General features: G+C 48.9%; 2 protein-coding genes and 1 non-coding gene across 4 annotated transcripts; 2 read left to right on the top strand and 1 right to left on the bottom strand.

Moving 5' to 3' along the window:
• Positions 1–69: 69 nt before the first annotated feature.
• Positions 70–19,398, top strand: LOC115556611 (death-inducer obliterator 1). Its single transcript, XM_030373743.1, has 18 exons — positions 70–202; positions 1,542–1,629; positions 2,002–2,120; positions 2,853–3,999; positions 4,200–4,560; positions 4,789–5,124; positions 6,938–7,181; positions 9,703–10,252; positions 10,390–10,549; positions 10,694–10,807; positions 11,095–11,208; positions 11,529–11,673; positions 12,087–12,642; positions 12,779–12,926; positions 13,052–13,141; positions 13,432–13,627; positions 14,498–18,030; positions 18,607–19,398. The coding sequence occupies exons 3-18, from the start codon at positions 2,039–2,041 to the stop codon at positions 18,895–18,897; spliced, it is 8,067 nt and encodes a 2,688-aa protein (XP_030229603.1). The 5' UTR covers positions 70–202; positions 1,542–1,629; positions 2,002–2,038; the 3' UTR covers positions 18,898–19,398.
• LOC115557911 (small nucleolar RNA SNORA16B/SNORA16A family) lies at positions 11,701–11,838 on the top strand. The gene has a single exon (XR_003979289.1). It is a non-coding gene; the product is annotated as a small nucleolar RNA SNORA16B/SNORA16A family (small nucleolar RNA).
• A 511-nt stretch (positions 19,399–19,909) lies between the features above and the next one.
• On the bottom strand, positions 19,910–22,771 carry LOC115556609 (opioid growth factor receptor). Of its 2 annotated transcripts, none has more exons than XM_030373742.1 (8): positions 22,119–22,771; positions 21,936–21,998; positions 21,812–21,844; positions 21,679–21,736; positions 21,471–21,549; positions 20,893–20,959; positions 20,660–20,808; positions 19,910–20,411 (listed from the first exon to the last, which is right to left on the bottom strand). In XM_030373742.1, the coding sequence occupies exons 1-8, from the start codon at positions 22,620–22,622 to the stop codon at positions 20,036–20,038; spliced, it is 1,329 nt and encodes a 442-aa protein (XP_030229602.1). In that variant the 5' UTR covers positions 22,623–22,771; the 3' UTR covers positions 19,910–20,035. The 2 variants fall into 2 exon arrangements, with proteins under 2 accessions (XP_030229602.1, XP_030229601.1); XM_030373741.1 differs by having other exon boundaries at positions 21,679–21,739.
• Between the last annotated feature and the right edge of the window lie 5 nt (positions 22,772–22,776).

Here is a 22,776-nt window from a genome sequence, read left to right on the forward strand (position 1 = left end):
GGCTGTTACAGTCTCGACAACTAGAGCGCTTCGTCGCCTGACCACTAGAGGCGCTGTCTGTACAGTATGGTTAGCCATTAAACAGACAGCCATCTGCCGCAGTCAGGAACGCAACGCGGAGTAGTCGCTAACCAGCGGGAATGGAAAATGGAGGATTGACCTAAGGAATTGCGAGGACATAATATCGATGATTTGGTCGTAGGTGGGTAACTTAAACAGCATAGAAAGTATTGCACGCTCGTGTATAATGTGTGTGTGTGTGTGTGTGTGTGGTTTTGTTATTTGATACTGTCGTTTAACCATGGGATGCAAAATAGTTCCGAGACGCGAGGTTGAAGACGACGCGGCTAATGAAGTAGCTTACAAGCTAGCGTAACCTTGTTACCATGTCCCGTTCATTTATATTGGCTATATTGTTTGCAGTATTTGATGCCATTGTACGTGGTTTAAACGTATACTAAGTATCACGCTGAGGAGTCTAAATGGCCGAATAATTGTCTTCACGTTTTCATGGCCTCGTCTGCCTTTTGGTGTTTATCTTACGGCTAGCTTCAGGTGCTTCAGACCCCGTGCACGTTTTAGCATGATCGCCTCTATGCTATGGTATGTGCGCGGTTTTTACTATATCAACTTGAACAAACCAAGCCAGATGGTCTTGGTTGCAGTGGCACATATAATACACGGATAGTCGATATCATTACAATCCATGACAGCAATCGTTTTGAATCCGGAGTGTTGTTAACGGTTATGCAGCCATGCCGTTGTAAGTATGGGATTAACGTAGCATTATCTATCTAACGTTAGTATATGATGCTTGGCAGTGTTTTTTATCCATTTGTTTGTATCGTTTTAGTTGATTTCAACAGACTCTGCGCTGTAGTTGCATGTTTTTGAATGTAATGGGTCGTTGGACTCTGGTTAAAACGGCGCCGCAGTTTCCCGCACGATGTCAACTTGTACGTTGTCATAATATTCATACATGATAACAAACCATACAAAACTGTAAAATATTCACTGCTTCGTGGATTCAAATGTTAATTAATAATTTGCGATGATGATTATTGCTGGGCTGAAATGCATCCGCGGGTCCCCGCCCAAGACTTCGTGGGCAACAATTGCTCCTTTCACGTGGCTTGGTTACGCGACTGCCAACCGTCTTCTCCTCCTTTCAACGATTGCGACTCTTTTCCCAGGATTATCTTGGATTTTGTTCATGACTTTGCATTTTCTTTTAGAACGCATATGCAGCATAGCAAATATGTTATTTATGCATGTTTGAAAACATCAACTGTTTGTCAATATATTTTGTGATTCAAGTAAAATGTGTTTAAATTCAAGCCCTAAACTATTATGTTTAATGGTTTAATAGCTTCATAACTTGTCCAGTGACACTTTAAGTAAGTGCTCCAATTAAATGTACGCGAGTAACCATGCATTGTGCTATGGTTTCGCAAACAAATAATTGAATGTTCTTTAACTGCGTCTGTATATAATGTACAATGTTAGCCTGACGTTTGTTTTTCTCTGTCCTGTATATCCAGTAATCCTGAACCCACACAGAGGTCGTCTTACTAGACACCTTTCTTTTGAAGAAGCACATTGTTATGGCCCATCACCACTGAACTGCAGGTACATCTAGAGGACACGTTCTGTTGTTTTTTAAACACATTCTAATCTCGGGTTCTATGCACCAACTGATTTATTTAAATCGGCACTGGTTATTATCAAGTGGGAAGCAAGCTGTGGATAAAACTATATCAATATAATTTGACGGTTCCAACAGCTGGTTCGTAAAGAACCCATTATTTTTTGTCGAAGGATAAGCTTTTGGATGAGGCTGTTAGAATTAATTCGTCTGATCTTAAACGATAATAAAAAATTAGTCCAAGGCATTTCAAATCTGCCACGCACTGTCTAAACGGCAGCAGTTGTAGATATGCCATGTACACTGAGAAGAGTAACACACAGCTGGTCTCTTGTGCTTGTCTTTTTTAACCGTAGAGATTGAGGTTGAAAGTAGTGCTTGACTCCATCATCTATGGAGGAGACTTTGAGCCCTGTGCTCTCTCTAGCTCCCCAGCCAGAGCAGAGCCAGGAACCTTTGGATAGCTGCGCTCAAGGTACCTTGCACAAGTATCTTTTCACTTGGAGGTTGGTGGGATTCATAGGCTGTCTAGAGGTCCTATGCATTTAGTTAAGAAGTATAGGGGAAGGCTTAAGGCCCCTTAATTTCATTATCGAAATAATGGCTCTTTTCAACACAGAGAAATGGCAAATTTGCCAATTGAAGCTCCGCTTTGGACATAAATTGATTCAGTGTACTCAGCCCAACCTTCCCTACATTAATGATCGCGCCTCTTATCTCAGCAGTTGCGTCCCGTCTCAAAGCCTATGTGACAACAATTTTGTTTTAAGCTTGGTTTCATTTTGAGGGACGGATTTGTTTAGTCGTTGAACCAAGCCATAGTAAACCCCAGAATACAAATGTGTTCTACATTGCAGAAGATAATCAAACTGCAACACTCCTTAGTAAATATTCAGTGCCCTTTACGGGACAACCATTTGTGGGTACCAGTTGGCAACACTAATTGTATTTTCTATATAAATCTCAATATTTCCCTCAATCATGTGATTCCTACTTCCTGACCCCCGTGTCATCCTTCATACCAGTGTCCTATCTAGAGTAGATCTAAGTCCCAGCAGAGGAGATGTATGGCCATGTTTGTTTGGACATGTCTCTCACCCTTATGAGGTTGTAGATTAGCAAGTATTTAAGCTAGGCATTAGTGCATTGAGCTCAGCATTAGCCTTCAGAAAGTGTTTCTGTTTAACTTATAACTGTTTGTCAACAGCTGCCGATACAGAAACTCAAGCAGAGGCTGAGTGTCTAGAGCCAGAGGACAATGGCAGTAAAGAGCAGCTAGAGGAGTCTGACCAATCTCCCAAAACCACCGGCGAGGTGAGGAAGACCTGGGGTTTCCGTCGAACCACCATCGCCAAGAGAGACATGCCAGTAGAAGCGGTCGTTGAGCCCCAGGAGAGCCGTGGAGGCGCAGTCCGCCGCAGCGGCAGGCAGTCCAAACGTACAGACAAGCTCGAGGAGTTCCTATCCTCGACGGCCAAGAGGGCGGCGAGGAGGAGTGGCCCCTCCAGCATCGAGAGCGGCGACCCTCCGTCCCAAACCCCGACGGACGCGGAGACCGCCTCGGAGGCCAGCTTCGACGGCAACGCTGACGCCAAGGCAGCGGAGGACAAGTCCCCCTCCCCAGAGAGGAGGACGAGGAGCGGCACCAGGAAACAGCCAGCCGGTAAGGCCCGGGGGGGCAGGATGACGAGGAGCCGCGGAGGAGGGGCCACCGGCACCAAAGACGACGGAAGCTCAGAGAACGACGAGGACAGCGAAGATGATGCCGGCACAAAGGACCAGCCACAGAACCAGAGCCAGGAGGGGACACCGGAAGACGGGACAGAGGACTGTCCCAAAATCGAGGTGAAAGAGGGCGGAGATTTGATGCAGGTTGGCCCTGAGCCGGAACCTGAGAAGCAGCAGGAGCAGCAGGAGGAGGAGGAGAAGCCAGAGGAGCTCGAAGGTGAGAAGGTCAAAGAAGAGCCCAAACGGGAGACTGGAAAAGACAGTGAGGAGGAAGACGAGGAGAAGCCTCCCGGGGGGTTTGTGAAGCGTGGGCCAATCAGAACCTACACCAATAAAAAGAAGGTCGCACCAATTAAGAGCACCCCAGTGACACCAGCTGTGGGTAAACCTCCTCCTGCACCTGCCATGAAGGGAGCCTTCACGGCAAGGAGAGAACCCAACAGGCCCAATGCCCAGCCGTCCACGCAGAACCGCAGGTCCCCAGAAGGCCCCGGAGATGACGAAGAAGATGACGACTCCTTGACCACCACGTCCGCCACATCGTCCTCCTCTTCGTCGGACTCTGAAGAAGCAGGCTACGACCCCAATGCCCTCTATTGCATCTGTCGCCAGAAGCATAACAAACGGTACAACCCCTTTACCCCTTGCCTTTATCTAATCCCTTTACTATTTCTCCAATTATGTTTTTTGGTCCAAAGCAGAACCACTATACTATCATGTATTTTATGTGGGTCTGGTCAAACTCGTTCATTAGTGTGGGTTAAAGCCATCTGCCCTTATTCTGACAGCATGGCCACTTAATGTTTTTTACTTGCGCGTTGCCCAGGTTCATGATCTGCTGCGACCGCTGCGAGGAGTGGTTCCACGGCGACTGCGTGGGCATCACGGAGGCCCGCGGGCGCCTCATGGAGAGGAACGGCGAGGACTACGTCTGCCCCAACTGCACCGCCCGCAAGAGCCAGGTGCTGCGGCCCGCCACCGGTGCTCTGGCCACGGGCCTGGACGCCGCCAAGGCCCTCGCCGAGTCCCGGAGAGTAGAGTCTGGCTCTGGGGTCAACCATGCCAGCGTGGCCTCAATGCTGGGGGGAGCCGCGGAGGAGAAGCTAGGAGACGACCCGGGGATCAAGGGCCGGATAGAGAAGGCCACCAACCCCACTGGCAAAAAGAAGATAAAGATATTTCAACCGGTATGTTCTGGAAACGCAATAAATGTCCCTGCATCTCTAGTTGCAGTTAAAAGCAGGAGAATGTTATATTTAATTATTGTATGGAATTGTAAAACTATCTTTGTGTTGCATTGAGGAGCAATAACATAGGTTTGACTGGTGCTGTTTTTAGGTTGGTGGAGCGCAAGACAACTTTCCATGGTCCAAAGCTATCTTGCAATGTAATTGTGTTTGCTTCGTGGTTCTAAGCAGGCACTACAGCAGACGGCAGGGCTGAAGTCACCACAGGCCGCTGACCAGAAGGTGGCGCCAAACACAGAGCAGAAAGTAGCTTCGATGGTGGAGGTGAAGACCTCGCCGTCTCTGGGAACCGACCAGGCGGTGGAGGTGAAGGCCGACACCTCCTCCCTGCCCAAGTGCATCGGGACTGGCTGCGAGAACAACGCCCAGCCGGACTCCGTCTACTGCGGCAACGTGTGCATCCTAAAGCACGCGGCGGCGGCCATGAAGTCCTTCACAGATGCCAAGGAGCCCAAGGAGGAGGCCCCGGGTCAGAGGAAGCCAAGCACCAAGTCTACTGCCAAGGTAACACGGGACCGCTACAGACGCAGTGCCTTTTCTATCTGGTTGAGTCCTTTGCTTCATAGGGGACAAACGGTTTGGGTCTCGATTCGTAGAATATTAATGCAGTTGTTAACTTCTCGGGCCCACGCTAACTTGTGATGTAAGGATTTGTGGCTGCTGAATCGGACTGTAGTCTTAGTCTTGGGTATTTCTGGACTCGTCCTCCTTGTCAATAAAAATAAATTCTAGACATCGTCATTTCCGTAGACTGTATGATTTGCTGTTGGATTTAGTGCATAGAAATTGTTATTTCATGTCGTTTTATAGAAGCAGTTATGGGCGAACCCCCAGCTTATTTAGGGTTAATACCCAATACATTGCCAGAATGTTTGAATGTTTTTTGATGTCAATAAACTGCATGTTTAAAGTTTGGTTTGGGTAAACCAGCTGCTAATTTTTAATGTTTTTATTTATTTTGTTAATGTTGGCATCTGAAAGCCCGATAATTGTATTATCATTTTGTGGCTATATATTTAATTTGAAATGAAGTCCTTTATCTATTTGCTTTTATAATTGTAATTTTTATATATATGGCTATAGTCATACTCTTGCTAAAGCTAGCCAAATGTTACAAATGGCGTAAACATGAAATGAAATGCGTCAAACAGCCTTGTACTTTCAAGTGCTGAAGATCCCAGATAGTAGATATGAATCATGTATACGGTGATGTATTAACTGACCTTTACGGATCCAAAATGGCGTAACCTCAAAGGCAGGCTTGTATTCATGATAAATCATTGACTAGGTCATCTCTGCCACCTTCCTATTCCCTCTGCAGGCATCTATATTGATTCTTCCTTTCACTCCCATGACGTTATCATTTTTTGTGGTTTAAATGTAGGGCTAGCCCAATCAGACATGATTACGCCATCATAATGTTGTTTACAGGGAAGTGGAGCTGGCAACATTTCTTTTTATTAAGTAATTGCCCTGAAGACTGTCTTTTCAGTCCTCAAAGACCCCTTTTAAGCAAAAACAGTATTGTTTATTGAATCACAGTGGTCTTTTTCCACTGTGGTTGTTTGGAAGGGTTTTTAGATTGGGCTGGTGAATCTTGTGTTGAAAAAAATCTTGATTGAATATTTAGCGATCTTTATCAAGTCTGTGTAAGAGTGACATTAGCATATTTAGTTGAATCAACACCAATGTAACTATTTTACAAGGCATAGTCCTGAGAAATCAAAGATTAAATGGGTCAAAGGAGAGAAAAACACTACTGCCCCCTTCAAAACACAAGATGCTAACTTAGTTTATCTTGGTTGGATAATGAGGAGAGTGGTTGTTCAATGGAAGTACCTTAATGGCAGTGCTTTGATGACCTAGGCCAGTCTGTGGAAAAACAGATCTGTTTGTCCTAATGGCCTCTAGTTCCTCGGGGGGGGTTAGTGAAATTTGATAACAATTCTTAATACAATTGTATGAAACTGAAGGGCCTACCATACAGATAAAAAGAAAAATCAAGCCCATGTTTCACACTTAATATTTGCACTATGCATGTCATTTCATGTTATTGTTAATTGTAGAATTTCAACGTAATTGTAGAATTGATATAGTTAACTTTTTAAATGATGGTACTACGGTACTTGTCGGTCAAGGATCTATAAAGGGGGTTTATTTGCCGGAGGGAGAACCACTGCACTAGTTGATAGTCGGTCTGATGTGATGCCGGACAATGTAACGTACTACAGCGTATGCTTACTTTCCAGCCCTCGATGCTGGTCTCCCGTCCCATCCCACTGACTGACTGACTGTTTCTCTCCCTCCTCCCCTCCAGAGGAGCGCCGCCGGAGGGAAAACTGCGAAGGCCATCGCTGAGGAGTCGGAGGAGGACTACAGCGAATCGGACAGCGAGGAAGACAGCGACGACGAGCAGCACGGTGAAGAAGACGCCGATGACGAGAGCGCCCGGGAGCATCCTCCGCCGGCCGCCGCTGCATCCTGGTCCTGCGACCATAATTACAATGCCGTCACGCCAGAAAAGACTACACCCATATCACCAACAGTGTTAAACAAAAAGTGTATGTATCTCTTTAGACGGTCTCCGTAAATCACGCCTTACCACTGCCTGTCTCTTCACACTGGGGGGGGGGGGGGGGTCTGCATACACCGGCTGTATGCGTCCACATCCTAGATTATGTGTAACCATAATGCCTTCTTTTATTATTGGTGAACCATGCATGAATGCACAGAAGGCAGGATATTGTCTGAAGAGTAACCTATGGTAACGCCAGACATTAATAGATCACTTGAAATTTGTTGGATATTGATCTGGAAGTATGTTTTTCTCGGTCGGGGGGAAAGGTAAGTGACGAATGTAGCAAGGTAAGTATTTGATCAATTTCGTATTGAGTTTTTAAGTACAGGCTGTCGAATCTAAAGGGTCTCTGATGAAGACTCGTATGAAGGGACAAATGGCAGCCCAGCACTGAATCTCACTTCCTCCAAGCTGCCTAAGGTGCCTCCCTGTGTTTGTGTGCAACTGAAATGAAATCACCAGTTTCTTTTCATCTGTGCGGGTCTGCAACCTGATTTCGTCCGCTCTGCAGTCAGTGAGGTTCAAGGTCCTTGCGTCTCCAGCAGGTAGGTTTCTGTGGCTTTTCTCAGCGATTAAGGGAGCAAATACTATAAAGCTATCGTAGAGCTGTTGACACTGGGCATTAACATGTCCAGCACAAGCCTGGGCTGTACCCTTACTCTTCTGGGTAGCAGGCTGCTTAGCACATATTAATATTTATTGTTGTGATGCATCACCACTGATGGCAAACTGGCTTTAAAATAAAAGGTGACTATGACAGATTTTTGGATGCCTCGATTGATTGATGTGAGCGGTGTCTTGGCTTGCTGTGGGGTTGCTCTGAGCACCACTTTTTTTAAACGAGCATGGGTTGCTGACCCACACACACATACGCACCTACCGCTGAAGAAGGCTACCACGGCGACCCACACACCCATCCTACCAAGAGGGGAAAAGGAAGATCTGCGTCAGACCAGACGGAGTCGCCGTAGCAGGAGCTGAGAGAGACCGACGGCAGCAGAACACTGACCTTTGGATCCTTACCCCAGAAGACAAGCAGTCCAAACCCCACTGAGGAGAGCAGTCCACAACCCAATAAGCAGAGCAGAAGAGGACGGTTTCACACACCCTACACTTGATAGTGGCTTCACATCTGATGTTTTTTTTAAGTGGGTTTTTTTAATTGCCCAGTTCTGTTGTCTCCTATGAGGGCTAATTGAGTTGGTTGGTTATTAAGAGGCACGGTCTGATGCACCGCTAAGGCATCTTTCTGTAGATGGAACTTTAGTAACCTCTGGGTGGGCAATGTGGGCAGTATCGTCACTACTGTATTTCTACAGTGTGATATAATACCCAGTATTTATTTTTCAGACTAATGTATCTGCATACTGATGATCAGGTAATTTAGATTTCATGGCCCTGGGAAGAATGCATTTTTGGCTGTTTTGAATTTCTTAACTTTTGCTTGATAACATTTATTCAGGTTCTATATATCTTTGATATATTGTACTCCATAATTAACTTTGCTTCAGGATAACTGGATAGTTTCCCATTAGTTATTTGAAATCTAATTATAGATTTCGAGCTGCTTAAGGTATTGGTTACATTTTCAGTGACCTCGGCACAAGGGCACATAAGCTGAAAGTTTTCAACTAACATATAATTGTTAGTATCTTACCATGTGCTATGGGTCCAGATTCATCAACTCTTACATAACTGCCATGTATGCACATGGATGCGTCCAAAGACTTTCTCTCCCTTAATGCAAGAGTATAAGAGCAGAGGTGGATTAGGGTTGAATACATTGGTGTGAAGTGTTGGAGTAAAAACTAAGATCTGTTTAGGGTTTTGTAATGTGTGTTGACAAATGAAGCTGTATTTCTGCTAATTAACTGAAAATATTCAACAAATTCTGAAAGGACAAGAATCTGTTGGTTTCTGCTATATTGGAGCACTGAACACTGTTGAAACATGGCATATTGGGTGGAAGAGAGTTTAATTATGGTAGAACTCAAAACAATTTCACACTTGGATCTCTCAGAATTTCACACATACTATCATAACATTTTGCATATTCTTGCTCTAATAATTCTGAACTAATAACGTAACTCATTTTACATTGCTTGAAGCTGGACATTTTTCTCTAATTGTGAAACAATGTAAATAAAACTTCAGCAGGGATCCCCCTGTTGAATGTTTTCAGGATTGTGTGTGTTGGTGAGAGAGTTGGGTTGACGTCTACATTAACTGGAATCCATTAGATAGGACAAATGTCTTAACTGAATTGTATGTTGTACACATGTTTCATTTGCGTACGATTGCCATACCATTACCTTGTACATTTGCTATTTTGTCCTTAACAAAGTTGGCATCCATATTCATACTCTGAACATACCTTCAATTTCTTCATCATACGAGTAGTAACATACTCGTACAGTTTGTGTCATAGTTCTTAAAAGTGTTCGTAAAGTACGAGTTAAATGCCTTAAATTAGTGTTTTAACGGTTATTTCCCTATTTCCACAGTGCCCCCCAAAGAGGAGAAGCAGAGTGAGAAGGTCAAGGAGCAGGAGCAGGCTCCTGCTGAGAAGCCCGCCGCCTCCACAACGCCGGTCAAAAACAAGAGGTCTCCGGCCACCAAGCCAGCGAAGGCGAAAGGACGCAAAGCTTCCCCTCAGGGCAGCTCAAGGGCAACCAGGAAGCAGGGCACGGCCGCCAGCAAACCCGGCCCAAAGTCCAAGAAACCGGGCGCGCCTTCCGCCCCAACCCCTTCCACGTTCCAGGGCGGGCCCGTGCACATCACAGGAGCGCTGAGAGTCACCAAGTCCAACTTCACCATCCCAAAGAAGCAGGCTCCGCAAAAAGACCCCCCGTCCAACAGCCACTCCTCCTCCTCCTCGTCCTCCTCCAGAGGGCCCTCATCGTCATCGGCCTCCTCTGCTCCGTCCGTCCCCTCGTCTTCCAGGCCTTCCCAGCCGACCGCCTCCCCGGCGCCTCCCGGGGCCCCGGCGGCTCCGCCCAACAACCAGATGAGGCAGAACATCCGACGCTCCCTCACCGACATTCTCTACAAGAGGTGAGTACCTCCGCAGACGAAGCAAACGAGAGATGATGCACAACCGTCGCATCAATGCTAGCGTATTGAATTACCTTTTTAGGCAGGCGAGGATTCACTTAAAGGTTGTCCTGTGTGTGTGTGTGCTGCATGATCAGGGTGAGTGACAGCGACGACCTGAAGATGACTGAGAGCGAGGTTGGCCGGATGGCGGTGTCCATCGAGAAGGAGATGTTTAACCTGTGCATGAACACGGACAGCAAGTACAAGAACAAGTACCGCTCCCTCATGTTCAACCTGAAGGACCCCAAAAACAAGGTGAGTGGTCCCCCAAAATGTCATTGGCCCTTTCCCCATCGGCTTATTGAATGGATCAAAATTGTTTGACACTGTGGTTAGTTGCACATTCTTCAGATTTGACTGCGAGTGGTACTCACATGTTGCTTGTGATGCTTGTGGCAGGGCCTATTCTACAGGGTCGTATGGGGGGATGTAAGTCCCTTCAGGCTGGTCAGACTCAGTGCAGAGGAGCTGCTCTCCAGAGAGATTTCGGAGTGGAGGAAGTCTGACTCTGAGGTAAGGGTGTTTGTTGGTACACAGAAAAAAATGAGGCTTTGACATTTCTACCTCTAAAGCTATACACGTATGTAACACAATCTCATTATTGTTGAAATTAAAAGTGTCTACATAGTGCAATATAGGTATGGGTGCCTTTTGTCTGTTGAGTAAGTTCAATTTTAGGTAAACGCATTGTATTTACGGATTTCCATGACTGTGGATCAGTGATTTATGCATTAGATGAATGCATTCAAATAAATGGATCAAATTCAGGAATCATAATCCCACTTGTTCTGCCGCTCCAGTCCCACAGCTCGAGTGGCCGATCCCACTCAGGGTACTCTAAATCAGGCCACAGGCGGGAGTCAAGCTCCCATAGCCTGGATCTGGAGGACGCTCCACCAACGTCAGATGCCGATGTATGTATCCCTGCTGCCTTGCCACCTTCTCGCATGGCTTCCGCTGCAGTAAGTGGTGGCATGCTCTTCTCTTCCTCTCCAAATCACGTTTCCCTTTTTTGGCTTCACTGGGTTCTCCTGATATAACAAAATGCTCGTGTTAACAACCCTTCGCCTTATACTTGCGCTCTGTATTTCTCCTCTACGACACCTGTCTATTTCTCCAAAAGATAAGCATGTACACTAGCAGTGCCTTTGGCCACCACACATCCCGTTGCTGTGCATTGTCCTCCGCCTGGTTATTGAAGGCGGAGGCTTGAGCGGTGTTCTCCATGTCTCAGGACCAGGAGGAGTCGAGCTGCGCTCCGTCCTCCTCGGCTCCGGGCTCTGCCGTCGAGACACCAGACATCTTCAGCAGCATGCTCAACGACACCACTGCCGAGCACAAGAACCACATCTTCGACATCAACTGCAAAATATGCACAGGTAAATGATCGTAACGTATTCAACTCGACAGGCTCCTATCCAAGCTGTCCATGCTATCTCTGTTGCGCCAGACGGTCATCAGGTTGCCAGCCTGATGACCTTCAGCGACGGTCGCTGTTTGGTTCCTTAATGACGGTTTCAGCAACATAAAGGGGAAGAACAATTCCGATAAAAATAAGCTTTATTTTGTTACGTTCAATTTGGAGTCTGCTGAATCGCTTTAAAAAGTAACCACACACAAGTGTTAACAAGAGATTTCTCTCCTCCCCACAAAAACAAAACAAAAAATATTTAACTTGAAACCCTTTACGAAATGTTATTACCATGACAATTGGAAAGGGGTTTACAAATTATGAAAAAAAAGACGAATCCGCCCAGTTGACTGCAACACACACTTTGTTCTGCACCTCCAGGTCAGAAGTCTGAGGATGAGCCGGCTGCCAAGAAAGCCAAACTTGCCAAGAAGCCCGAGGCCAAGCCACCCCGACAGGAGTCGCGCTCCTCCAGGGAGGCCCCTCCTGCTGCCTACCAGCCGCACATGCCCGCAGCCTACCCCCCTCTTGGGCCCCAGGCCTATCCACACCAAGACACCCTCTCCTACCACCAGACTCAACCCGTGTATCAGCCCAGCATGGACGCTCCCGTCCACTCCGAGCCACAGGCCCAGCCTATGCTCTACCAGGATGACTTCAGTGGTCTGGTACAGCCGGTCATGACCCCTGCACCTATCGCCATGCCAACCGTATCCTCTGTGAGCATCACCCGCAGAGACCCCCGCATGGCCAGGCACGGAGCCAGCGTCACGGTCACCCAAACCCCCTCTCAAACGCCGCCAGTTCTGCCCCTCTCGTCATCGGAGCCCGCCAACCCTCTGGTCGTCGTCCCAGTGGAGCCGGCACTCAAGGGGCCTTTGCCCATGCCTCCAGCCCCCCCACCTTCAGTGACCCCATCTAAAGCAGCAAAATCCAGGTAGAATGTCTAGTTATTTACTAGGCTAGTTATTTTCCATACTTTCACCTCTTATCTGCAGTTTAGTTTACATGGCTTTTTATATATACGTATTTTGTATATACTTTTAGAATAATGCTTTGTTTTGGTTCTACAGTTCCAATGATCCTCCCCTGGAAGGAGAGACGGCCATCTTCCTCCACGGTCAGGAGAAGATTTGGAAGGGGTTCATCAACATGCAGTCCGTGGCAAAGTTTGCCACAAAGGCCTTCTTGGTGTCTGGATCCTTTGAATATCTGAAGGAGGTTGGTGCTCCATAAACACATATTATAATGTCTCTCGATTTTGTTTCTCTCACACCCTTTCTTCTATGAAATCCCATTTTTTTTTTTTAAATCTAATCAGAATCAATATTGTTGACCTTGTGCAGGACCTGCCCGACACCATCCATATCGGTGGCCGTATCTCCCCCAGCACAGTGTGGGATTACGTGGGGAAGCTGAAGACCTCCCTGTCCAAGGTTGGTTCCACAAAGCTCCGTCTGAAAGACTCTTCTCATGCCCCCAAAGGGCTTGTAACTTAACTTATATTTTAGCTTTTAACAGTACATCTCTTCTTTAATCTCTCCTCCCGCTCTTTCATTCGTTTCTTCTTCCTCTTTTTCTTCAATCCATTCTCTTCTTCTTTTCACCGCATCCTTCCCGTTCCTTCCTTGCATTCATTCACACTTCCCTTCTCTATTCTCCCTCTCTCTTCCATTCCTCATGTCTCGGTGTGGTTCTCTCCTTTCGCTCCTTTCTCCTCCTCTAGGAGCTGTGTCTGATCCGGTTCCACCCGGCCACGGAGGAGGAGGAGGCGGCCTACGTGTCCCTCTACTCGTACTTCAGCAGCAGGAAGCGCTTTGGTGTGGTGGCCAACAACAACCGGCGCATCAAAGACCTCTACCTGATCCCGCTGAGCGCCCTGGACCCCCTGCCCTCCAAGCTGCTGCCCTTCGACGGCCCAGGTACGCACCGCGCCGTCTGCACAAAGAACCAAACACCAAACAAAAGTTTTTAATTATTTAGGAAGCTTTCGAGAGCTGTAAAGAGAACGCAAGTTTTGAAAAAACAAACAAAAAATAATGTTGCCTCCCGGCCTACATTTTGCTGCCATTGAGTGTTGCTTCAATGATGAACCAAGCAGGGAAGAGATGCCCTGATTGGGCAGAAATGAGCTGGAAGTTGCCTCAAATCTAAATTGGCTCATACAGAGGCAGGGGAAGACAACTCAAAACAGATAATCACACACAGCACATTTAACTCAATGATAGCTGCCATTTCTAGCTAAGGACACTCAATTAATAGCTGACCCACATCATCACCTTTTATAATTGTAGGTAATTATCCCTTGTTATTTCAGGGGAGTGGTTAACTATGGGCCCTTTGATTAAAATGGAGCGATTCTTGGTATGTTTCCACCACAAGGTGAGAGGCTGTAGCCTAGTTTCTGTTATTTAGATTATTTCCTGGTAAGCACCTCTGTCTAAATACACCTGCTCTGTTTGGAATGGGAATCCGACACATGGTTTCTAATGCCGGGACGGTGAGCAATTCAAGTTGGTGTCACCTTATCAATCCTATCTCTTTTATTGGCCAGATTATTATAGCTATTCCATAATCAAAATTATTTGATGACATGTTTAGAACAGTCGTATTATGCATTGGTACTACCCTGCGAACCACTCAGCAGGGTGGGACTAAATGCAGAAAAAAGAAGGGCAACAAAGTAATACACATGATCCAACTCTTGGTTGTTTTATATACTTACATATATATAAAAAATATAGTTGACCCCAGTATTTTCTAAGGTGCTTGTCTCTGTGTCTATGTTGCAGGGCTGGAACCAGCCCGACCCAACCTGCTCCTGGGGCTGCTGATCTGCCAGAAGGACAAGAAGCGGGCCGGAGCTCTGTTAGAACACGAGGAGAAACGATCCAAGCTGCAAGCCAAAGACATGGAAGACACAGGCCTCCCCAAGCCATTGACCTCCATCAAAGCTGAGAAGACAATACGGTCGAGCTTGGAAATTCCCTTCAGCACCACTCCTCCGGGCTCACCTCCGCCCCTTAGCACCCCCGGACCCGCGGGGATCTCCTCCATCTTTTCCCTTCTGTCCTCGGTCAAGGCGCCGGCCGCCATGGCTGCTCCCCTCGGAACAGACTCGCTGTCTGCCTTTGGCGTCGCCGGCTCCTCGGCTGCCAGCGCCACCCCTCTCCAGACCATCCTCAACACTCTGTTCGGGAAGAAGAAGCAGGACTCGGAGGCCTCCGACTCCCCCTCCCAGCCCGGCGGGGAGCCCTCGGGGGCCCCGGCCACCCTGCTGGACCCCATCGTCCAGCAGTTTGGACAGGTCTCCAAGGAGTGCAAGGAGGAGGAGGAGGAGGAGGACGACCGGCCGTACGACCCAGAGGAAGAGTACGACCCCGGCTCGGGTTACAGCGCACCTCTGAAACCCGCCCACGCCGCCAAGGAACCCGTCGTCCACAAGCCGGCGCAGGCCGTGGCCGTTGAGCCGGACGACGTGGCGTACGACCCGGAGGACGACTCCATCTTTGACGAGGTCAAACCCGCAGTCCCGCCTCCGGCCAAAGCTACCGGAACAAACGGCTCACCGAAAGACGTGACCGACAAGGTCATATCTGCACCGTTCTCCCTTCCCGACGCACTGCTCACCAAGACCCTCCTTGCAAATAGTCATCTGTTGCAGCTGGGCAAAAAGGTGGAAGAGCTTGTGAAGGCTTCCTCTGTCGTTCCTGTGATCAACCAGAGACGGGACCCTCGCCAGGCTCTCGCCAGCAAGAGACAGCCCAGCCAGGAGGAGCAGCCCCAGCAGGAGCCGGAGGAGGCAAAGGAGAAGGAGCGGGCTTCTACTCCGCCGGCAGAGATGCCTCCACCCTCGCAGCAGGAAGCTCAAGAACCTGAATTGGCCAAAATGGACAAAGTTCAAGTCTCTGAACAGTCAGAAGAGGAGAAGATACCACTTGTGTTCCTGCCTCAGCAGGAGAAGAAGGAGGACGTTCTCCCATTCATGGAGTCGGACATTGAAGAGGTATCAATTCCTCTGTTGGGCGAGCATGAGGATCCCGATGTAAAGGCAACCTTCATGGAGGAACAAGAAGACGACAAAGAAGAAGAAAAGGCGGAGGAAATGGAAGCAGAGCCATTTATGGTCGAAACCGAGGAGGACAAGTTCAGCCTCTGGCCTAATTCTGAGCATATTCTCAAAACCGCTGAGGACTCGAAGTACGAGGAAGATCCAGACTATTATGATGACTCTGAAGACACAATGACCTCCTCAATCCCGGTGCTTACTCAGAGCGCTGCAATGGGCGACCACTCCTCCCACATGCCGCACATGCCTCCTTCAGGCTACAACTCAAATAAGTACAGGCCTCCGGCTGACCTTCCAAAGCCTGCCAGCTTCCCCCCGCCCCATGTGGGGATTCCTCCAATGCAAGGACCCCCGTCGATGAATCGTCCACCACCTATATCAATCCCTCCGGCCATAGTGACTAGGCTCTCAGGCCCCCCACCCATGCAGGGCCACCCCCCGGGCATGCAGGGTCACCCCCCAGGCATGCAGGGTCACCATCCGCCCATCCAGGGACACCATCCGCCAATCCAGGGACACCCTCCACACATCCAGGGACACCTTCCGCCAATCCAGGGACACCCTCCACACATGCAGGGTCACCCCCCACCCATGCAGGGTCACCATCCGCCCATCCAGGGACACCCTCCACACATCCAAGGTCACCCTCCACACATCCAGGGACACCATCCGCCAATCCAGGGACACCCGCCTCCTATGCATGGCCCTCGTCCCCCGATGCAAGGTGATGGTGGTCAGCAGTACGGCCCGCCTCCCGGGGGCTATCCCCCCTACCAGAACCAGTGGCGCGGTCAGCAGCAGCAGCAGCAGCCACCTCCCGGACCCCCGCCCCAGAATATAAGAGGACCGTCACTCCCCTTCCAGCCCATGGGCCAGAGAGGACCCCCACAGATGTTTGACCACTCTATGGCCCCCCAGCACATGAGGCCGCAAGGGCCCCCGCAGGGTCTTCCGATGCCCCCTGCTTTCGACGGACAGAACAGCTTGGCTCCGCCACGATTCCCTGGACCCCCTCCGCCGCCGTTCAACTTCCATGGTTCCAGAGGGCCTCCTCCCCCGTTCACCGGCCCCCCTCATTATGACAACCGACCCCCGCCCCAGCCCCACTTCCCCGGACCAAGAGCGCCGCCGCCCGCTCCCTACCGGGACCACGGGGCCCAGCCCCCCATGGCCGAGCCCCCCCGAGGCCCCGTTGATCCGTACAGCAAGGACGGCGCGGGTCCTTTCAAGCCGGCCATGGACCCACACCAACACCCCAATCCCCTGCACATGTATAAAGACAGCCAGGCGCCCCCTCCCTCTCCAGGTCCCTCCTTCAGGGGCCCTTTGCCGGACCCCTATCCAGACCGACGAGGTCCGCCCGATGAGAGCGGCCAGTCCTTCCATCCGCACTACAGAGACCCCCGAGCTCACTCTCCACCCCAACATCGGGCGTCCTTTGAGGACCCCCGGGGGCCCGCTCCCGCAGAGAGCCGGGGACACCCGCCCCATCAATTCATCGGCGAGCGGTACCGCCTCGAAAGACTGCCGGATGAGATAAGACCCCCGCGTCACAGCGGGCCCCTCCTGCCGACCCCATCCGAGGGCCCAATAGTGCCGGCGGGCCGCATGGGGGGCCAGAGCCCAGACCCCCACAGGGAGGAGCACTGGCGCCAGCACTCCCCTGACATGAGGAGACGGAGCAGCTCCCAGCGCGAGGACTCTGAGCCTCGCGGGCTAGAGCGCCTGAGCCGCTTCGACGGAGGCCCCCGGGAACCCTCTGCCGGACAGGCCCACCTCCCCGACGAGGACCGCCGCAGGGACCGGGATCGGGAAGGCCCCCCCCATGCGGGAAGGCCCTCCTGGGACCGGGAGCGGGACCGGGGTAAGCGCTGGAGCAGAGAGCGGGAGTGGGACAGAAGCAGAGAGAGGGACCGGGAGAGAGACGGAGAACGAAGCCGGGAGCGCAGCAGGGAACACAGTAGGGGCCAAGAGGTGGAGCGCCACCGGGACCCAGACGTAGAGCGCCACCGAGACCCAGACGTAGAGCGCCACCGAGACCCAGAGGGGGAGCGACACAGGGACCCAGAGGGGGAGAGGAAAGAGCTGGACAGACACCGGGACCCAGAGGTGGACCGTCACCGGGACCCAGAGGTGGACCGTCACCGGGACCCAGAGGTGGACCGACACCGGGACCCAGAGGTGGACCGACACCGGGACCAAGAGGCAAATAAGAGGCGCGACCGGGAGAGAGTCCGGGACAGAGAGAGGGATAGAGTCAGGGAGAGGGACCCGGAGAGGAGGGAGGGAGAGAGGAAGGAAGGAGACAGAAGGGAAGGGGAGAGGCGGGAGGGAGAGAGGAGCGAAGGAGACAGGAGAGAAGGGGATAGGAGGGAAGGAGAGAGGCTGGAGAGGCTGGAGAGGCAGGAGAGGCGGGAGGGAGAGAGGCTTGAGAGGCGGGAGGGAGAGAGGCAGGAGAGAGAGAGGCAGGAGAGGAGGGAAGGAGAGAGGCGGGAGGGAGACAGGCGGGAGGGAGACAGGCGGGAGGGAGAGACAAAGGAAGGGGAGAAAAAGGAGGGAGAGAGAAGGGAGGGGGAAAGGAAGGAGGGAGAGAAGAGGGAGGGGGAAAGGAAGGAGGGAGAGAAGAGGGAGGGGGAAAGGAAGGAGGGAGAGAGGAGGGAGGGGGAAAGGAAGGAGGGAGAGAGGAGGGAGGGGGAAAGGAAGGAGGGAGAGAGGAGGGAGGGGGAAAGGAAGGAGGGAGAGAGGAGGGAGGGGGAAAGGAAGGAGGGAGAGAGGAGGGAGGGGGAAAGGAAGGAGGGAGAGAAGAAGGAAGGGGAGCGGAGAGACAGCGAGAGGAGGGACGGGGACAGGAGAGACCACGATCGAGAGAGAACCAGGGTTCGCGAGAGAGACCGCGACCGTGACCGAGACCGTGAGCGTGACAGAGACCGCGACAGGAGACGCAGCAGAGAAAGGGATCGTGATCGTGGAAAAGACCGCGCCAGGGACCGGGACCGAGACCGGGATCGCGAGCGCCGAGAGAGGAGCAGGAGCAGAGACAAAAGAGAGGAGAAGAAGGAGGCTAAACACGAAGTCAACAGGGAGAGCGAAAGGCACGCCGATGTGGAGAACAAAAACTCTTAGTAGTCCTCTCCTTCTCGGACCATGTGTTACGTTTATGAGAACAGGCGGGAGCATCCTCTGTAAATATGATGGACAGTATTTAAGTGGACCTGCAATAGCTATAGACTGATGGTCTGGCATACTTGTATTGCCATTTATAAGTGAATGGCCCCACTGCGGGCAGGTTCTGTTTAAATCATACTTGTGCTATAATTTCGTATGTGCTCTTTTTAAAGGATCGAAATGCAAAGTAACAAATTTCCACTTGCCGTCAAATTTCATTTTGTAAATACGAATGTGTGTGTATATATACTGATTTTAACTATACTTTTTCTAAGTAGAGAAAATGAAAGCCATATATCCTGGACGGATAATGTGAAAGTTGACCTGTATGACTGTATGTGTACAATTCAGAGGTTTTCAATATCATGGCTCTTTGGAGAAAATAGGTAATTGACGGTTATTGCAACATGTTGATTTCGTTGAAACTCAAATCCACAATTAAACCTTTTTTGACTACTTTTCTTTCGTCAGTTTGCCTTTCCTCACATCACATCCGTTCTGTGACAGCCGTCAGAGCGGACTCAAAAAGTGCCCGCTTTGGCCTGAGGTCTGAACATCATGTTCTGCTTCTAATTAGGAGAGCAACAGAACATGAGTTTTCCCTCATAGCTATAGCAGATTTTTGTGGAGAAGATTACTTATGAGTAGGAAAAAAAAGGTTTCCTCATCGTTCTGGTTAGGAGTGGGGTAAATGCCTCAAGGCCTTAACGAGCTTTGCTGTCAAAATGGAAAATTCAATATTTATTTTTCATGCATTTCTTTGGGGTGGAAATGCCCCACCGCTCCAGAACAATGCTAAACTGGGTCCACTAACATACAATTGGCATTCAAAGCACAGGGCAAAAGCGGTTGTAGGGTAACATTGTACAGGGCAGCTTCGGAACATGATAAGCAAAGGATGACCTGGAAGCACTTAATTTCAATTTCACATTTCATGGTAAACAATATTTAAAAAGTTGACATGCATGAGTTCAGGGAGGAAAATGTATTTTATTGTTTTACCGTAAGCATTTGGCACAATGAGCTGTCATATATCTAATATAAAATGTTGTTTATATTATCTAACATTTATGAAATAACTACATATTACAACTATTTATAGTTCAGTTTGAATTAAGTCGTTGTTCTCTTCCACTTGACGCAGTTCCTCAGATGAGGGGTCTGCAGGGTTGGAACAACTAGCCAGCCTTCCTTCCCGAAGGAAGGCCTCCTGTATCTTCTTGGGGCACCAGATGAACTTCTCTCTGGGCTCGTAGTTCCAGAAGGCAAAGCGGACCAGCTCTCTGCGCTGTGCCTTATCGAGCACGGCAAACAGGAAGTAGTTGAGCACGCTCTCCTTGACCGCGGGGAGCTTCCCTTGCACAAGGGTTTCCTCCAGGAAGAAGCGAACCAGCGGGGCTTGGTAGTGCCTGAAGCCCAGGGTCCCCAGGCACTTCAGGATGCGAGTGAGGCGCAGGTTGTTGTGAGTATGCCTGCATTGGAGAGACATGATTCACCATTGTGTCATCCTTGTATAATTCACCATCTAAGCAACTTACTAAGCAACAAGTGAACTGCATTAGATACATGAAGTCATGAGGGAAGTGGTAAGCATTTTATGGACTTTGCGGTTTGAATTTTTCTACTTTTTTCTTTCAGTAAGTGCAACCCAAGGATCCCAATCGTGAATTAAACACAGCAGTATATATGGTTTAGCTTGTCAGAAAGGGATTTTATTTACCAGTTCATATTTCCGAATCTCTCCGGCCAGTTTGACGCTCTCCCGACCGCTCCGGTCTCCAGGTTAGAGAGCTCAATGCCGTAGAAGTCCAACATGAGCCTGTAGGACTGCTGCAGATTGAGTTTAGCTGTCTCGTTATTAAGGAAAGCCTGTGGACATGGAATCTTGTTAATAAAACTGTCGGGACACAAATACCTTTTTCATATTATTTTCCGGATTGATAGCTGTCTCACCTTAATCTCCTGTTTGGTCAGTACGAAGGCTTCATCGTTCATTCCGACCTCCTGCAGTGGAAAAATCCTTTAAAGGGGGGGAAAGAAAAAAGGGCTCAAACTTCTGTTTAAGATTAGAATGCATTTGCCCTTGTCCTTTCTGCATGAGCTCTTCTTAGCTAGCTCTTTTGGTAGAGACAATGATCAGCCACAGTGCACTGCAGACCCAGGTGGCACCCCAGGCCGTGTGTGTGAGGATGTCTGTGTTGTGTCCAGCTCCACACCAGGGCCACTGTGCAGTAATAACCTCAACACATCCATGTATGTCTCAGGCGGGATACCCTGCGACTCTACATCAAAAATAACCAAATCATGACTTATCCTGGGACCTACTATCTGTAGTTCTACTTATTGTAACCGATGTAACAATAGTAAACAATAAAATATGGTTTTCTGTCGTCTAGCAAACCATAAGATAAATCAAATATAGCACACAATCAGATCTCTGTGACCTTGCATTTGGAATAAATTATGAAAATATGCATAAATGTTTAATTGTCAGTGACATGTTAATCGGGTCCCCTCCATTATTAGCTTACCATTGGACGAAACTATGCACTCTCTCCAGTCTGTAATAATCCCCACGCCATGTTTTATGAAACTCACCTATGGAGAAACCTTCAAAGAAAAATGCAATATTGTTTACTTTGCTTTACGGGTGTGGTCAAAAAACCTGCTGGCTCGATTCCAGACTTAAGTTCTGTTTAATATAAAGATTTTATCGAGTTGAGCTGCAGTGCGGCTTACCGTCAGGTTCAGATGCCCTTTCTCCAAGATAAAATGTTAAATTAGGCATGTCTGTCCCCTGCTAAAGAAAAGTGGAATTGGGTGATATGCTCACAAAATACATTCTAATTAATACTTTAAATAAACTACTCACTTTTCCTCGATGGTAACTTCTGCCCATGGGGAGCTGCAAGGGTATAATGAGTTATATAATCTGAATAAAATGGTTTTGTTTAGATATTAGATACAGGATCTAACATCTAATATACTATACTTACGGGATAGTCATGCCTGTAGTTATACATGTCCTTTGCTGCATATTCGAATCGATTGAATTCGTACTACAGGAGGAAAAGTAAACATTGTATTGTTATTATTTGTAGAAATATTTATTGATTTTTTAAAAAATGAAAGTGACGGTCGAGAAATGTAAATCCACTAATCGCAACCCAGCCACGCACGTCATAAGCTCTCTGGGTCGAGTCTCGGGGTCGACGATCGCCTTGGGAATCTTTTAATGTTTCCCATGTTGTGTCGTATTCGCAATACAACAGATCAGTGCATTCCACCCGGTAAGGTTCATTGTGTCCAGCATTCTCTTCCTTGTCGGTGGGTTCTCGGTCAGGTATCGACCTCGGAATCTCTTTTACGTCGGTGGTTTCTCGGTCAGGGATCGACTGCTGTTTCTCTCCGTCTTCAGTGGGTTCTTGGTCAGGGATCGACTCCTGATTCTGTCTGCCTTCGGTGGGTTCTCGGTCAGGAATCGACCTCTTATTCTCTTTCGGTTCGTCGTCGGTGGGTTTTTTCTTTTTGGGTTTTAGGCACAGCAACAAACAAGCCATAAGGCCAACCGAAGTATATGCGGAAATTATTTGAGGTCGACGACAAAACAGTTTGCAGCAGAAAGTAAACGTATATCTTAAAAGGCGAAACGGGTAACCACCTGCACGAATTAGAAGATGCATTGTTTTAGCAAAACTAAACTAACTTTAAAATTCGATCAGTTCATGTTGCCTTCCCTTCTGATTGAGTATCAGCCCGAGGTTTCACTTTCGATTTTTGTCTATCAGGAAGTCACGTCTAAAGGCATAATTTCGGCCTACTTCTGTGCCACACACG

This window comes from Gadus morhua, chromosome 13, assembly GCF_902167405.1.
Source record: "Gadus morhua chromosome 13, gadMor3.0, whole genome shotgun sequence".
NCBI classification, from domain to species: Eukaryota; Metazoa; Chordata; class Actinopteri; order Gadiformes; family Gadidae; genus Gadus; species Gadus morhua.